General features: G+C 50.3%; 2 protein-coding genes across 4 annotated transcripts in view; one reads left to right on the forward strand and one right to left on the reverse strand.

Moving 5' to 3' along the window:
* Window positions 1-11,160, forward strand: part of SETD2 (SET domain containing 2, histone lysine methyltransferase) — a 125,840-nt gene extending 114,680 nt beyond the window's left edge. For both annotated transcript variants that reach the window (XM_045080605.1, XM_045080614.1), the window contains exons 19-21: window positions 8,060-8,140; window positions 9,918-10,019; window positions 10,331-11,160. In XM_045080605.1, the coding sequence (XP_044936540.1) occupies window positions 8,060-8,140; window positions 9,918-10,019; window positions 10,331-10,492 (345 nt within the window). In that variant the 3' untranslated portion in view covers window positions 10,493-11,160. The remainder of the gene's footprint in view (window positions 1-8,059; window positions 8,141-9,917; window positions 10,020-10,330) is intronic.
* Window positions 11,161-13,597: 2,437 nt separating this feature from the next.
* Window positions 13,598-17,114, reverse strand: LOC101684836 (death domain-containing membrane protein NRADD). 2 transcript variants are annotated; one of them, XM_004760779.3, is made up of 5 exons: window positions 16,757-17,114; window positions 15,408-15,489; window positions 14,562-14,745; window positions 14,313-14,443; window positions 13,598-14,226 (listed from the first exon to the last, which is right to left on the reverse strand). In XM_004760779.3, exons 2-5 carry the CDS (start codon window positions 15,484-15,486, stop codon window positions 13,907-13,909), a joined length of 714 nt encoding a protein of 237 aa, XP_004760836.1. In that variant the 5' UTR covers window positions 15,487-15,489; window positions 16,757-17,114; the 3' UTR covers window positions 13,598-13,906. The 2 variants fall into 2 exon arrangements, with proteins under 2 accessions (XP_004760836.1, XP_004760835.1); XM_004760778.3 differs by having other exon boundaries at window positions 15,408-15,566.
* Window positions 17,115-17,189: the final 75 nt, after the last annotated feature.

A 17,189-nucleotide genomic window follows, 5' to 3' on the forward strand; every position in this document is an offset into this window, starting at 1 on the left:
TGCCTTTTGATTGGTGTGTTTAATCTATGGACATTTAGTAAATGTGTCAGTAAGGTTGGGTTTAAGATCTATCCTCTTACTATTTTCTAATTTTTCATCTGTCTTCTGTGGGTGTGTGTGTGTGTGTACTTTCTTTTGGATTAAATTTATATTTTTGCCTAAAATAGTTCACTGGCTTTTTTATTGGTTTATTAGCCATTCCTCTTTTATTTTTTAGTAGCTGCTATAGGGAGTGGCTATCAGAGTATAGTGATTATATAAATCCTTAGGGATTTTAAGACCCTTTCAAGGGAGCCATGAGGCCAAAACTATTTTCATAATAATGCTAAAATATAAGCCTTTGCCACTCTCATCCATTCACAAGTATACCGTGGAATTTTCCAAAAGATACATGACATGATTGAATACAGAAGGAAGTGAGAATCCAGCTGTCTTCTGTTAAGCCTGACATTTAAAGAGATTTCCAAAATATAAAAAACTGTGCCACTCTTACCAGTTTCTTTAGTTTTGGAAAAGAAAGTTATCTTTCCACAAAAAAATTATATTCACTTATGATGGTTTTGTTAATGTTGTTTAAAAAGAAATGAATATTTTTTTCTGTTTGAATTTAATTCCCCCCCTTTTTTTAAGATTTTATGTGAGAGAGAGAGCATGCACACAATTTGAGGGGAAGGGGCAGAGGGTTCCCGCCAAGCAGGGAGCCTGATGTGGGGCTCCATCACAGGGCCCTGGGATCATGACTGGAGCCCATGGCAGACACTTAACCGACTGAGCCACCAAGGCGCCCCTGAATTTAATTTCTAATACGGTAAATTTGGTTAGATAGAACCCATATGAACAAAAGCTCTCTGGGATCCTCAATATTTGAAGAGCAGAAAGGAATCCTGAGACATAAAAGTTTGAGAACTACTGCTCTGTAGCTTACAATATGAATATTTATCTTATTAGAGTGTCCTGTTATATCAAATACCATTTTATGGATAATTCTAAGAACCTCCTTACATTTTGCCCCCTCCTGTCCATTGTTCTATTGTTGCCATATATTTTTTTATTCTTTCATATGCTATGAACCCCAGAATTTATTATTTTTTGTTTTAAATAGTTTATTATAGGTTAAAGAAAATTTTTTAAACTTGGGAGCAAAGTGGTTTTTTTTTTTTTGACCACATATTTGCCATTTTTCATACTCTTTATTCTTTCATGTAGATTTGAGCTTTTTCTGGAACCCTTTTCCTTTAGACTGAAGAGTTTCCTTTAATATTTCCTCTAATATTTCAGGTCTAATGGTGATGAGTTCTCTCAGTTTTCATTTGTCTGAAAAGGTTCTTGTCTTTCCTGTTTTCTTTTATTTTTTAATAGACTATTTTTTAGAGCAGTTTTAGGTTCATGTCAAAATTGAGTGGAAAGTACAGAGAATTTCTATATAACACCTCCCTGTCACTGCACATGTGTGGCTTCCCCCCCACTATCAACAGTCTGCCAGAGTGGTCCGTTTATTACGGTGAACCTGCCTTGACATATCATTGTCCCCCAAAGTCTGTAGTTTGCATTAGGATTCTTGATGTCGAACACTCTGTGGGTTTGGTAACGTGTGATGGCATGTATCCACTGTTAACAGTATCAAACAGAATAGTTTCACTGCCCTACGTACCTTCTGTGCGTCCCTCCCTCCTTTTCTACCTCCCTCATTCCTATCCCTGACAACCACTGATCTTTTTACTGTCTCTCTAATTTTGCTTTTTACAGAATGTCATTGAGTTGGACTCATAGTATGTTGCCTTTTCAAATTCATTTCATTCACTTAGCATTAATACATTTAAAGTTCCTTCATTATACAAGTAAGTCTTTTCATGACTTGCTAGCTCATTTCTTTTTAGCATTTAACAATATTCCACTGTCTGGATCTACCACAGTTTATGTATTTCTCCTCTAGCTACTGAAGGACATCTTGGTTGCTTCCAAGTTTGTGGAAGTTTTTTTTTTTTTTTTTTAAATTTTTTATTTTTTATAAACATATATTTTTATCCCCAGGGGTACAGGTCTGTGAATCACCAGGTTTACACACTTCACAGCACTCAGCAAATCACATACCCTCCCCAATGTCTATAATCCCACCCCCTTCTCCCAAACCCCCTCCCCCCGGCAACCCTCAGTTTGTTTTGTGAGATTAAGAGTCACTTATGGTTTGTCTCCCTCCCAATCCCATCTTGTTTCATTTATTCTTCTTCTACCCACTTAAGCCTCCATGTTGCATCACCACTTCCTCATATCAGGGAGATCATATGATAGTTGTCTTTCTCTGCTTGACTTATTTCGCTAAGCATGATACGCTCTTTGTGGAAGTTTTTATGGGCATAAATTTTCCATTCGTTTGGTAGATACCGAGAATCACAGGTATGGATCCTATGATAAGTGTATGTTCAGTTTTGTAAGAAACTGCCAGAGTACCTTTATTTATTTATTTATTTATTTATTTAAAAGATTTTATTTATTTATTTATTTGACAGAGAGAAATCACAAGTAGATGGAGAGGCAGGCAGAGAGAGAGAGGGAAGCAGGATCCCTGCTGAGCAGAGAGCCCGATGCGGGCCTCGATCCCAGGACCCTGAGATCATGACCTGAGCCGAAGGCAGCGGCTTAACCCACTGAGCCACCCAGGCGCCCAAGAGTACCTTTATTTTTGAAGGATATTTTTACTGGGTAGAGACTTCTAAGTTGATACTTTATTTCCCCCTTTCATCACTTTAAAAGGTGTTACTCCATTTTTTCCTTGCTTAACAGTTGTTTCTAATAAGACTATACTTATCTTTGTTCCCCCAAATATATATCTTTGTTCCCTTTCTGTCTGTGTGGAGAAAAACCTTAATTTTGTCCTTATAATTGGTTTTTAAGAATTTGATTGTGGGGGCGCCTGTGTGACTCAGTCATTAAGTGTCTGCCTTCAGCTGGGTCATGATCCTGGCTCCTGGGATTGAGCCCTGCACTTGCTTCTCCCTCTACTGCTCCTCCTGCTTGTGTTCTCTCTCTCACTCACTCTCTCTAAAATAAATAAATAAAATATTTAAAAAGTAAAGAGAGGGGCGCCTGGGTGGCTCAGTGGGTTAAAGCCTCTGCCTTCGGCTCAGGTCATGATCCCAGGGTCCTGGGATCGAGCCCCACGGCTCTCTGCTCAGCAGAGAACCTGCTTCCCTTCCTCTCTCTGCCTACTTGTGATCTCTGTCTGTCAAATAAATAAATAAAATGTTTTAAATTAATTTATTAATTCAAATTTAATAAATAAAGACAAAAGAATATATGTATAGAATTCTGTGGGAGCACAGTGATTAATGGTCTGAGAAGATGCATCAGTGATATGTCAGAGAAAACATGATTTTACCTGTAGCCAAGGTAGGCAGGAAAGAGCATTCTAGGTAGATAAAGCAGTTTTTGCAAAGGCATAAAGTCAGGATAAGACAGAGTATATATAGGAAATATAATTTGGTACAATGAGAGTTCGGTGCATATGGGGTAGTGAGCAAGACAAAAATACGGAAATGTAGGTCAGATTTTAATTGTCTTAAGATCTTGGTGTCCTACTGATGTGATTACTGTATGATAGGTACTTGGGAATCAGTGAATGCTTTTAAAGCAGAGGAATCAGTTAAATGTGTTTCCCTTGAGCAATACATTTTGGGGGCTCATGGGCTCACTTGTAAAGGTAAGAATGGTAGCAGGGAGATCGGATTGGAGATTATTATATTAGCTTAGGCAAAGTGGGGGGTTAAGAATGGAGATTTTGGGGATTCATGCAAAGATGTTTAAGATGCATCGTGGTCAAGGCTTCACAAACAAGGATATGGAAGAGGCAAGGATAGCCTAACGATGGCTTGGGGAGGTAAAATCTCATTATTCAGTCTAGGGGATGAAGGAAAGATGAGGAGGAGGTTTGGAAATAAGTTGAGTGTGGATCCAGGATAAGAAATGACTGGTAGGCAGTTCTGTTTAGGTTTGAGTCATCAGTAAATTGGTGGTTTTTTGAAACATTAGGGGGATATGGTACCCATATGGGTAAGGTGTGTAATGGGCAGAGAATTCTTTAAGGAGTGCTGTGAGATGCTGGATGGTTGGTTTTGAAAGCTTTTGATGCTGAGACTAAGCATCGGTGAGAGTCCTCCTTCTCTGTTTTCCTCCAGTGTTGTTCCCTCCTCTTTGTCATCTTGTGCTCTCTTCCATCATCCATCATGTGGTGAGTGTAATGTCAAGCCTTCCCTTTGAGGACTCAGACGTGAATCATTCCTGACTGCTTGCATGATTGAGAGCAGCTTTTACTGCTGCTTTCTGGCTTTTAATGAACATTCAGACACAAGTGTAGTAGATGTCCTAAGTGTAACTATGTGGAGTGTTTGTTGGGTTGAGGGAGTCGGAAGAGGATGGGATCAGAGGCCAAGAGTCTTTTCAATTAATGGTCCCATCTTTGGCATTGGGGTAATTTGCAAAAGGATTCCATATGAAATCACTTCCCAGCAATGGAGAGGGATCCAGGAAATCATATTTGAGAGAGGATTGTCAAAAACCAGAGCCCAGATCTCTGCAGACCAGATAGTTAAGTTGCCCAGTAAGCACAGCCTGCCTGATAGCTGGGGGACCAGAGAGAAACTCCCAGGACTGTACTATACTCAAGGCCAGATGGAAGGAGTAGGAGGCCTTCTGGTTCTTAGTGATGGCTTTAGGACCTTCGTTCCGGGTTGATCAGCTCCACTTTTAGGGGAAGTAGATGGGGCCTGTGTGTAATTTATTCAGGCTTTTGAAACACTCTTTCTAGAAGCCACTTTAGAGATCTTTCTGTTCTTATCCAGTCTCCACCCTTTTTTTCTTGACAGAACGAAGTGTGGTGCCTTATTTAGAACTAACACTGAAATAAGTATTTTTGTTCTTTCTACTACCAGAGGTGGTCGCAACTCCAACACAGAATATACTGAGCTTTTATTATTTTCAAGGCTCCTTCTTACTTCACCTTTTAATTGATGTACACAGGCTCACATGTTGCAGAGTTTAGGTTGAATTGTATAGTGTTTCTGATAAGCTCAACTTCTGCTTCTGGATTCATGCTGCCCTTAAAGATACGAAAGTTCCTCCTTGAATAATGTTTTACATTTTGTGTTCCAAAGGACATTTACTAAAATCCCCAGAGAGAGAAACATTAGGTTGGTATATCCTGCTCTCTTTGTCAGGACTCCTTCCAGCCAGCCTGTGCTCCTGAGTTCTGAGGCACTTGAGCTCTGGAACATGGTCATTTCTGCTTATATAACAGAGGATGGAGTTTGCGTTTGTTTTGCCAAACTGTGTGTGGTTACCAGAGCCACCCATTACGCTTAAAGTCATTCCCTTTCTGAGCTAGAAAGACTTGAAACCTCACCTCGGGTAGTGTGAAGATACTTAGGCCTTCCCTGTTATATTCATATCTGGTCATATTCTAGCCAGATGCCCTGGAGTCCAAATATACCCCTGATGAAGGCTGACAGCAGGGCGAGCTGCTAGAGGCAGTAAGGTCTGGCTGTCTCCCAGGCCCTCCGCCCACATTTCATTGTGTGCTCTCATCTGGCTGCTGTTCATAGTTTCCCGCCCGAATCCTCCATTGGCTGATGATGCCCCATATGAGCCAGTGGGCGGAAAAGGCAAGCTGATTATTGCAGAAACCCTGGGAAAACATTGTGGAGTTTTTTTGTTTTGTTTTGTTGGGGTTTTTTTGTTTGTTTTTTTTGCCTATCAGAGTGCTTTCCCCCTCTCTGATGGATTCCTGGAATCTCAGGAAGACCACTTGCATGACAGCTAGATGTTCTCTGCCTCATGGGAGAGCTCGTTATGTTTCTGGGACCATTGGTCCAGGCTAATTTGGTCTTTTCTGGTGTGGAAGGATTTTTAATTGGCAGTAGGCATTTGAGAAGGTTATCTACACTGGTTTTAAAAGTTACATATTATAGAGAGGCTGACATTTTAAATGGGACTTTCCTGGAGTTGGGGAGGTTTTTCATGTCCCTGTCCGTCAGGTGCTGTCCTTCACTCAGACTCTGGCTCCAGGTGTTGCTCGGCATTGGGCCTGAGGAAGTGTTAGCCGGTTTCTGAAATCATCTCTCATGCCATTTGCAGACCACAGACCAAGGAGGGATACGTGAATTTCAAGTATTCCCTTGAGCACTTCCTTTGGGTAATGATGTAAGTCTAGGCACTCTTCATATTCTTTTCTCAGCCCCAGTTGCTCAGCTCTCAAAAGGACCACAAGAGCTAGACAGAACTGAGTGGGCTGCACTCTGTAACTGTGTCTTTAATGCTCTACCACCCTCACCAAGTCAGAGATTAAATTAGAAAGCTGTTACATATGCACTAGGCTTACTTACTAGCTTTCTGAACACCTACCCCATTCAGAGGGAAGCCGAACACTCCTCTTTACACAGCGCCCTTACTGAGAGCCTGGCCTCTCCTGTAGGGCCAGGAGCCTTGAGACGGCTGTCCTACCTCCAGGGGCTTTCTGGAAGCCTTCCTGTTGCTCCTCATTTCTGAGAGCAGCTGAGGGTGTGTCGAAGTTTCCTTGGCTTATTCAGGCCCTTCTTGAGCCCTTGCTACCTGAGGTCTTACCGTGAAGCACAGCGGCCCACTCCCCTACTGGAAAAAATAACCACAAAACCCCAAAGCAAAACATTAGGAAACAGAGTTACAGTGTGCTTTTTGGTCCCATTTCCTGAAAACAGGTCGAATCTCTATGTTCTGAATCTGTATGTACTCTGCCCTTCCCTTGCTGCTCCCACAGCCACAGAAAGTAGAAAAATGGCAAATATGTGAGGTTTTTATAACAAATCAGAGAAAACAGATTTGTAGCAGCCCAAAGCCAAGGGAGTGCCACCTTTCTCTGGAGCCAGTCCAGAGCAAAGGGAGCTGAATAGCTCCTCCATCACCAGTGCCTTCAGACTGTTTATGGAAATGAAATAATCAGCACTGGGGGATGGGAGGGGAGTCGAGAAATTCTCTGCTCTCAGCGGCTAGCGGAAACATGAAGTACCTCTAATAGCAACTGCGGTGTCTCTGTCCGTCTGAAAGCTTTCCAAAGGGAATGCTTGTAAATCTTTTCTCTGGAAAATTATGTTATTAGTGAGGGGCTTGATGGTTGCTGGTGGGCAGAGGTGTGGGGAGATGGCCCTGCGTGGCAGGTGCTCTGAATGCCAGGGCTGCCAGCCTCCGGCCTCTCAGCAGTGGCTGCTGAGGAGGAGCTTGGCAGCCTCCTCTCTAGCACAGCGGGGAAGGAGTATTTTTAGGTTTGTTATCATCATACGAGCTTGGGACAGAGTATTTTCTGTGTCTTTGCATCGATTAATCTGTTCACTTACTTGGACAGCCCTCATCTCCACGGCCCACCCCTGCCCCCCGGACTGTGACCTGTCTTTAGTCTTCACATTCCTGAGCTGGAGATACCAGCCCGCAGGGAGCCTCTGCTGAGGGCTGAGACTCTTCCCTACAGTGCAGCCATACTGCCTTCGGAGGAAAGATGACATGTGCCCAGGGGGAACGGAGAGGCCTGGATGAGGACCGTGGTGTGGTCTGACTGTCCAGTTCCGTGTGAAAGGTCTTCAGAGCAGAGCATTCTGCCCTTATCCTGGAATCCTAGAAGGTCAGAGCTGGGAGAAGTGGAACTCCCTGAGCTCAGGCCTCACTTGACAGTGTGCGTCCTGACACTCAGAACAGGAACCTGAGAGGTCCATCAAACAGCACGTTCCTCTGCAGAGAGGGTGACTCTGAAACGACTGGAAATGCTAGGAACATCAAGGATGTAACTTTAACTTAGGGCAGAGAATGTGGTTCAGAGGAAGGAGGCCACAGCCAGGTGTCAGGATTGAAACGTGAGGTGAGACTGTGGGTAACAGCAGCCACGCTGACTCCCAGCCATGCTCGCTTAGGATTCTAAGTGGATCTTAATACTACGAGTCAGGTATCCCAACTGGGGGAAAGAAAGGAGCATTCTGGAACATCAGGACATCACTGACCTGACCTCTTGTGCCAGCACTGTTAACGTTTTCTTTTCCATTTCTAGACCTCAAAAAAGCCCAAGACAGCAGAAGCGGACACCTCCAGTGAGCTGGCTAAGAAAAGCAAAGAAGTATTCAGAAAAGAGGTAAGGTTTGGTGGGTGTGGGCCTAAGCTCCACAGGCTTAAGCCTGAGCCCTTTCCTTTCTTGTCCTGAGTGTTAGGCTGCCCTGCATTTGGGTCTTCCCTTGCTTTTTTGGTGTGACTGTATGGTCGCCACGTGAGGGGGACCCGCTGGAACGGTCCTTTGTAGGTGGGTGGTTAACACTTTCATATCCATTGTCATTTCATCCCTCTAGCTGCTCCTGAGGTAGGCAAGACAGGAACTGTCATCTTATGCAGGTGGAGGACCTCTTAAGGTTCAGAGAAGATAAGTTCTAGACAGAAGACCTGAACTCCAGCCCTCTGGCTCAAAGTCCAGTTCTGTTCCTGCAGCCTTTCATTTGGTGGCTGCCTCATCCTCAGGGGATTGGGAGAAAGCAGCTCCTCTTCATGCTACTGGCAGTGTGTGTCTCCAGCTATCAGGGCACCAGCCTTGTCTGTCTCAGGGCATCTAGATTCTGAACTCCAGTCTTGATTCACTGACTGTTAGAGGATACAGACCTGTGAATAAGGAATGGCCACTGTGTGCCGAGCATGCCATCTGGGGGCTGGAGGCCACTGTTCGGGGTGTCAGGAAGGGCTGTTGAGTCGGGCTTAGGAAGGGACCAGGTGGATCGGGAGGGATGGAACTTCAGGCAGTAGAACATGCAGTAGCAAAAGAAATCATCTTCCTTTCGAGGGAATTGTAAGTAGTCGACAGGCCGTAGCGGAGGGCATGTGCAGGGTGTTGGGGGGTGAGGCCGGCCACTGCGGCTGCTTCATCCAGGGCCTGTGTGTCGGGCAGTTACGGGGCACCCGTGCAGGGCTGGAAGCCAGGAAGAAGGAATTCCCTGACTATTTGGGGAAGTGGACTGAAGTGAGAGAGTATGGGGGCCAGAAGACCATAGAAAAACTGAGTAAAAGCCCTTTCCAAAGCTAAAATTTAGTTTGTGGTTCTGCCTGTGTGAACTTACTGGTATTTCGGCTCAGCCAACCAGCAGCTGTTTGTTCAGTGCCTACCTGGTGATAACAGCCTTGTCCTTTGAATGTCGGGAGCATTCTGGAGTTTCAGGGATAGGGAGACCCTGTTCATGGTGCTCCCTGACAAAGTGGCGATCGCTGACCTCTTTGCTTCCTTTGTACTCTGGGGTCTTAGCACTGCAGGTGCTTTGAGAGGTCCTGTGCAGGGGTCTCTTCTGAGAGCCTCTGGTAGGATAGACACTGTAGAGACAGCTCAGGAGGACACTGGACATTGTGTATGGGAAAGGGTCCTGCCCCGAGCTTCTCGCACTGGCTAGCTCACCAGGCCTGACGTGCTTCCTGTTGCTGCAGTGGGGGTCAGGTGACGTGTAACAGCAGATCTAAGTGACCTTCTGCAACAAATGCCTGTGTTCGTGGCATGGCTGAGCCTGCTGGTAGCACCAGAATGTTTTCTCTGCTCTGCCTCCAAGGCCGTAGTCTCTCCTTATGCCAAGGATGGGAGATTTTTTAGCGGAGACCCGGGGCTGCCATGAGATTCAGCCGTGGGGGCCCTTGCCTGGGTCTGCTTCTTCTGCTCTAAGTCCGGCTTGCTCGTCTATCCAAGGCAGCTCTGTCCCTCCCTCTTGGGGCTGACCTAGGATCCTTTTCTCTTCTACCCCACTGGCCTCATAGCATTCTTCTATCCAAAACCAGCCAACCTGAGTGGCGAAACAGGAAGGATTGGCTGTCTCATTATGTCCGCAGCGCAACCCCTTGCCCTCTCTGTACTTGTGAGCAGCGTGTGCTCTTTCTCCTGCCTGCAGATGTCGCAGTTCATCGTCCAGTGCCTGAACCCTTACCGGAAACCTGACTGCAAAGTGGGAAGGATCACCACAACTGAAGACTTCAAACACCTAGCTCGCAAGGTATCCCCTCTGCCCAGATGATGTTCTGGGCAAACCGTGTACCCTTCATCATAGAAAATGGGATTTCCTTGCCAGAGGCCGGGGCTGGGGACCCAGAGAGAGGGAGGGAAGGTTAGGGAAGGGAGGGCACCCTGCTGGAGGGTAGGGCTCGCCGAGCTTAGCCTCCCCTTTCTGTTGACCCCCGCCCCCGCTGGCCCCAGCCTGTCTCTTTACTCAACCCCGGTCTTGGTGAGAAGGGCCCCGTGGCACCGGGCTGGCCTTACCCCCTGAGATCCTTCCCACTCTGGTCTCTCTTCCTGTGTCCTGGACAGCTGACCCACGGCGTGATGAACAAGGAGCTGAAGTACTGTAAGAACCCTGAGGACCTGGAGTGCAATGAGAACGTGAAACACAAAACCAAGGAGTACATTAAGAAGTACATGCAGAAGTTTGGGGCTGTTTACAAACCCAAAGAGGACACTGAATTAGAGTGACTTGTGGGGCCAGGGTGGGAGGACAGGTGAGCAGGTGGGACAGACTCGGCAAAGTAACCCTGCGGGCCCGCTGCCCCCCCCCTTCTGTCAGGGCTGTGTTACTGGTGACATGTCGCCCTGGGGAATTCAGACCTGCAGATTTCAGCTGAAAGCCACGAAAACGAGCCCCCTCTACAACAAGCGATCCCTGGTCATGAGCTGTTGGGGTGTGGTTGGAGGCCCATCAGAGGCAAGGGCTTAGGGAAGGACCCCGCTAAGATCCTGGCCAGGCCTAGCCCCACTCCCAAACCTGGGTCTCCTCCTTGGCGGTGCTGTCAGCGCACAGACCCATGCGCATCCCCACCCACGACCCCTCACCCTGACGATCTGTATAATATTTTAATGTATATGTGAATATATTGAAAATAATTTGTTTTTTCCTGGTTTCGTTTGTTTTTCATTTTGCTTTTAGCCTCTACATGCTAGATCACAGGAAGACTTTGTAAGGACGGTTTTAAGTTCTCCTGCAAGGTTTAATTTGTTATCATGTAAATATTCCAAAGCAGGCTGCCTTGTGGTTTTGGCCAGCCTTGTGCTATGTTGATAAGATTGATTTACTGCTTAAAATCACTTTACTTTATCCAATTTTTACTGAACTTTTTATGTAAAAAATAAAATCAATTAAAGAACTTGGCATGTGTGTTCCCTAAAAGCTAGTTAGGCATATTTGTAAATAGTGGTGTCACTGGAGACAGGAGAGATGGTGGCCGTAGTTGTTTGAAGTTCAGAGTTAATCCTTGAGCTTGGAGTTCTCCACAGGTCTCGCTGTGACTGACACTTGTGGCCTTGGGATCTTATGTGTGTGTTCAGGCTGGAGTCAGCTTGTGCTACCAGTATTCCAGAGCAAAAGAAGCGGACCTGAGGGCCTCATTGGCTGTGGCTTCTTCACTTTGGTTCATAGGTCAGGCAGGAGATGGGCACGAGTCTTCCGCTTTACACTTCCTAGCTGAGGAGAGATGCATTGACCCTCTTCCCTCCAGAACTTGAGGTCCCCAGGCTCATTGGAATGCTCCTTCGGTGGGCAGGTTCCCTGCCCTCCCCCACCAGGCACCCTGACACTGGGGTTGGGCAGGCACTAGAGGGAGGACCCATGTAAGGGGGTACAGTGCCCAGGCTGTGATTAAAAAGTGGACACCCGGAGGAGGTGGGGTTCAGTGTCGTCGTCCCCCCACCCCCACCCCCGCCCTCCACTTTAATGGACCAGTTGCCTGGGCTTCAGGAGGACCGCCGGCTGCAGGCTGGTCTGGAGCCATCTTTGCAGAGATTAGTCCCATCTCTTCCTCTCCAGGGCTGTTTTGCTCCCTGCAGCCACGCCCTTGGGGAAGGGGCTGTGGCTCCCTCAGTCTTGGGTAGGGTGGATGGCCGTCAGCACTCGCCTGCTAGGTGCTGTGCTTGGCACTTGGAGCTCGGGTTGTACTCGCTTAATCCCTACAACCCTGGGGACGGGGGCTGGCACTGTTTGGAGGAGATTCAGGCTCAGAGAGGCTCAGGAACTCATATCCTCATTGCTAAAAGAGGAGAAAAACACCTATTTTAAAGTCCTGCTCATTAGGCATGCTATTTAATAATGTAGCCAAAGTGTTTTCCCAGGCTACTGCGGCCTTCTCAAAACTATTTAAGGCACATTATCTCAAGTGGATGGACTCTAATTCAACCCTCTTAACATTTGAGAGCTATTATAGAGAATATCTCCGTTAATGTGCGCATGAAAAGGGAGTGGCTCCCTTTTGGGCGGGGGGGGGGGGGGGGGGGTTGTGGTGCAGGGGTGCGGCTCTACGCTCTGCTGCTGCTCCCAACCAAGTCAAACTCATGGTTTGACCCGAGGCTCCAGGTTTCAGATGTTCCAAGGACATTTAGGTGGCCTTCCATTAAAGGGGCATGACCAGGGAGTTGCAGAGTTTCAGACAGGACACCTTTGGAGAGGGATTGTGTTACCTTAGCTCCCTATGAAGTTTTTTCGGAAACATTCCCCATCCCTTGACACCTTGAGACTCCACTCCCCCTTAGTTATGACAAGAGTTGCCAGCCAATGGAGAAGCTCCGCACTGGCTTGCACATCCAGGGCCAGTCCGGTCCTCAGGAGCCCTGGGACGGACTCCCAGCCCCCCGAGGTGTGAGCTCTCCCAGCAGGGACCGGTCTAATTTCATCCAACTGAACGCCGAGCCCCTCCTGCTTTCCCTTCTGGGTTTCCCAGGTTTTTGCCCAACAGTCATCTTCACCTGCCCTTCCTTAAGGATGAGATTTCCAGGGTTAAGCAGCCCTGGCGAAGGGTTTCTGAGGAGCAGCGGTTTGATGCTGGGCACTCAGAACAGCCGCTCCCGATCACGGCACAGCAGAATAGGATGAAGCCCAGGCCTCCCTGGGCCCCCACTGAACCCCATGACTCCTGAGCTCAGGTGGCTGTTGCTTCAGTGCTCTGACCCTTGTGGTTGCCAGGATGGTGGCCACTGTTCCTAGGCAGGGGCCTGTCTGCTGCAGCAACCCCTTCTGAAGGCAGTAACCGACCTGCCTGCTTCTTCCGGGTGGGCAGACTCGTGGGGTGCAGGCCCCTTGGGCAGGGGGTTTGACCTGCAGGCCCTCGGCTTGTGTGAAAATCACAGAAGCAGCTATGGAGTCATGTTTGGAACTTGTGTGAGTCTTCTAAGAGTCTTTCTCCTGTTTTTCTCATCTAGAGGTGACCTGCGGCCCAGGGCGTCTGCCTCCAGCCCCCCCTTGGTACTGGTTACAGCAGAATCACAAAAATGGTCTCAAGCCCAAGGCCTCTTGGTACCAATCTGAGAGTGTAAGGGGTTGGGGGGTGGGGGGGGCTCCTGAACACGCCATCCCAGTTACTGTCCTCCAGCAAGGGAAGCTGAAGTTCAGAAAGCTAAACCAGCTTGCTCCCACGCGCAGCCAGGGCACGGCAGGCACAGGACGTGAATGCCAGCCGGTGCCTCCAGTGCTTGCTGGGACACACAGCCACTCACACGCTCCTCCCACATCCCAGGGACCCTCTACTTTTTCTGGGCCTCCGCCTCACAGCCACCCTAACTGTCCCACAGGCCCAAGGAGTCAGAGGCGGCACAGTAGTCCAAAGTTGCCTTTAATAGGAGATACAAAAGTAGAAAAACCAGCTGAGGCTGAATAAGAGGAGATGGAATGGGGAGGATGAGGGCAGGGCCACTCCTCCCGGCTAAATCCCCCATGTCCTGGTCCTGTCCTGGAGGAAGGTAGGACAAGGGGAGGTGAATGGTGGCCGGGTCTTCTCTGTTCCCTCCTACCCGAGCAGGCTGAAGCCACCAATGCCAGGAAGCTCAAGGAAGGAAAAGAATATGTGGAGTAGGGGGGAAGCACCAAAGCAGGTTCCCTGAGAGGCCAGGCTGTGGTGACATCGCTCACACCACAGAGCAGCCCTCAGCTGGGGAGCTCAGAAGCCGGACCACATCTTCACGGCCCAGGGCGGCCAGGGCGTCCTCCAGCACCCTGAGGGTGGCCCCACTGCCTTCTTTGACGGCCCAGTCCCTCAGTAGGGTGTGGGCTGGCACCTGGCCCTGGGCCATGATCTCCACAGCGTCCGCGTGGTAGCCCAGGCGGCTGGCCAGGCCCTGCCAGCCCTTGTCAGGTTCGCCGGACACTTCCAGGAGCCGTTCCACTTCCTCTTGCTGCTGCCGAGAGAGATGAAGGTAGAGCCGGCAGCCAAGTTCAGGATGTGGCCCTGGGGTGGGAGACAAGAGGGTCAGATGGGATGGGCGGTATGGCTGAGAGGGTCTGAAAGTCTGTAGATTGGGGAAGGAGGCTCACCCTGGCTCCCGGGCAGCTGGGGATTGTCCAGGAAGACAACGCTGTCCCCATGCCTCTGGTCCCTGTCGAGGGCCCCCAGCTCTGCAGTCCGAGCTTTGGCCAGCTGCTGTCTTTGTTTATGTGAGCGCCAGCTGTAGGGAGCAGGGGGGACCCGCCAACCTGTTCCAGCCTTCACTGAGACAGAGAGGGAGCTGGCCGGGAGTCCAGATGGGGAGGGGTGCGCCATAGGGCAGTGCCCGCAGTACCTACCACTTGAAGGCCACGTAGGCGAGCAGACCAAGGACCACCGTGGCCAGGAGGGCACAGTAGACAGGGATAATGCTGCCTGAGGCCCCTGGAGGCTCAGGGGGGAATGGGGAGGAGGTATTGGGGGCCAGAGCTCCCCCTACCCATACCTCTTCCCTGTTCCTGTCCTGCACCCTCCGGGTCTTATCTGTAGAGAAAAGGACAAATAGGATCAAGAGCATGAAAACAAGGCCAGGGCCCCAAGTAGCGGTCACTTAGACTTTGCTGCCAGAAAGGTTTGAACCAAGTGTCCCCACTTCACAGAATCAAAAATTCACACCACAGCATCAAGATTGGCTCATTATCCCACCCTCGTCTCCAACAGCCTCCTCCTCTCTGCTCACCACTGTTAGACACCTAGCCCTTCCCGGGGTGTGGGGGGGTGTTCTCCTCTCTGGTGTCCAGACGTCTGCTCTTGCTCTTCTCCAACTGGCAGGTATCGCCTACTCTGGGAAGGCTTCCTTGATCTCTCCCAGTCTCTCCCTTTTCTGGCTCCTGCTGTGCCTCCTCTGTCTATGGCAGCATCACAGTGTGTCCTGTGTCTCCCACCATGTTTGGACCGTGAGAGCAAATTGATACATGCTGGTCCCCATAGGGGCTTCTGCACAGGAGACCTTGTAAAGTTTTGCAAAATAAAGCTGAGCTAGAAGGCAAAAGAATGCTGCTGCTTGCTTCTGCCTGAAAGCCAGTTATCTCCACGATCCAGCGCAGGCAGGGCTTACGGTACGGAGACTCTAAAGCTTGTGACTGGACTTGTGTGGGACTTAGCCACCTACCCAGTGCCCCAAATCTGGATCAAAAGACACTTACCCGCATGGAGCATGTCCTCCCTGTGGCTGGAGTTGTGAAGCATGGCTCTGCCAGCCAGCAGGGCTCCCAGGGACTGCATCTCCTGGAGAAGGGGTTGGAGTGTCATGCCAACACTCAGGCAAGGGAGCCGGGAGATGTCTTCTCTGAGTCCAAAATCCGCTACGTGTAGTGAGATGGGGAAAATTCTTCAGGCCAGATGCTGGGAGTCCCTTGGTGTTGGTGTCATTTGTCTCCAAATCCTGGCTCACTCCATCCTGATTGACTCCAGGGCTGGTTACCCACCCCACCTCTCCAAGCTCCCCATTCACCAACCTGGACCAGTTCCCTCCTGTGTGAGATGGGGTGGGGTAGACAGAGCTAGTCCCCACAGGCCAAAGCTGGAGGAGCCAGGGTGCAGCTCAGGATGGAAGAGAGCAGCTTGGAAACCTTAGCAAACCCCTGGTCTGAGTCCAGGGATGGCGTGGGAAGACCACAGAGACTCCCATCCCCACCTCAACCAGAGCCAGGCTGGAGACTTGCTGGCAGGGTGGGGTGGGGGGCTCCCCCAGATTTCACAGCATGAGCCAGCAGAACCCAAGTCTCCAAGGCAGGGCTTCCTGTGACTACGGCCCCGCTCCTGCCTCCAGGGTCAGATCCGGCCCTCACCTCCTGCCCGGAAACTGGACAGAAGGGTTCCTTGGTGGCCCAGAGGCCCCCTGGTCCCTTCTCACCTGGGAATTCAGATGGCCTGGAAGCAAGAAACCTAAAGGACAGGACTACTTAGTCCCAGGACCCACCTGGACCTACAGGGCTGATCCTGCTGGAATCTGCTTCCTAAGGCTTGGATAAGAGAAGCCCCATCTGGGCTGAGAATGGATCTTGCCCAGAAAGGCACCAAAAAGAAACCTGGGGGCAGGCCCTTTAACTCCCCAACATCCACCACCACATCCGGCCTGGTCTCCAAACTCACTTCCCTGCCCAGTCAGCAAGTGGGTTTGGGACAGAGACTGCAGTGGTCCTTGTCGCGAGTTAGGGTTATACATTTGTATCACTTACCCCGTAAGGGGCCCCTTCCTGGATCCTGGATGGCAGGTGGGCCTGTGACCAGCGCGCCTAGCCACGCCAGGCCTCCGTCTGCCCGACCCACCCTGAGCTGCGGGGCTGAAGCCCCCACCCCCACTCCCGCCTACATACACACACACACTCGTCTCCGGGCTACAAAATACATCCACGCGTGCCAACACGGACGCCCGCACCACGACGGCCTACACTCGCAGGATCGTGGGCCTCGAGGTAGGGGGACAGAAAAGCAGCCCCCACCTCTCGGTCGGGGGTAAGATCCCGGGCTCTGTTCCCAACCCCCTCCTGACCTGCAGCAGCCGCCCCTCGTGTCTCCCAGGATCCACTCAGGCTGGCGAGACCCGCGCCTCTGCGCCGCCAGGCTCCAGTGGGCCAGCCGGGAAGGCTGCGTGCCGTCCCTGGGGAGGCCAGCTCCGGCGAGGCGCGGAGCTGGGCGGGGCGGGCGGTCCCGGGAGCCAGCCCGAGCGCCCACGGAGGAGGGGCCTAGGCCGGAGCGCGGGGGCGCGCAGGGGGGCGGGGCGGGGGGCGCGGCCGTCCACGGTCCCACCCCGCGCAGGGGCGCGCACACGTGCGGAGGTGTCGCGAGGGAGCGAGAGAACGAGCCGCTGGGGAGGATCCGCTGGTGGGGTCCCCGGGGACAGGGGAGGGGCGGCTGGGGAAACTGAGGCCACGCGGAGGGGGTGAGTCGCCCGGGAGGGCTTCTGGGCCGAGGAAGGCGAGCCC

Source organism: Mustela putorius, unplaced genomic scaffold (genome assembly GCF_011764305.1).
Source record: "Mustela putorius furo isolate JIRA1106 unplaced genomic scaffold, ASM1176430v1.1 tig00000095_pilon_pilon_pilon, whole genome shotgun sequence".
Lineage (NCBI taxonomy): Eukaryota > Metazoa > Chordata > Mammalia > Carnivora > Mustelidae > Mustela > Mustela putorius.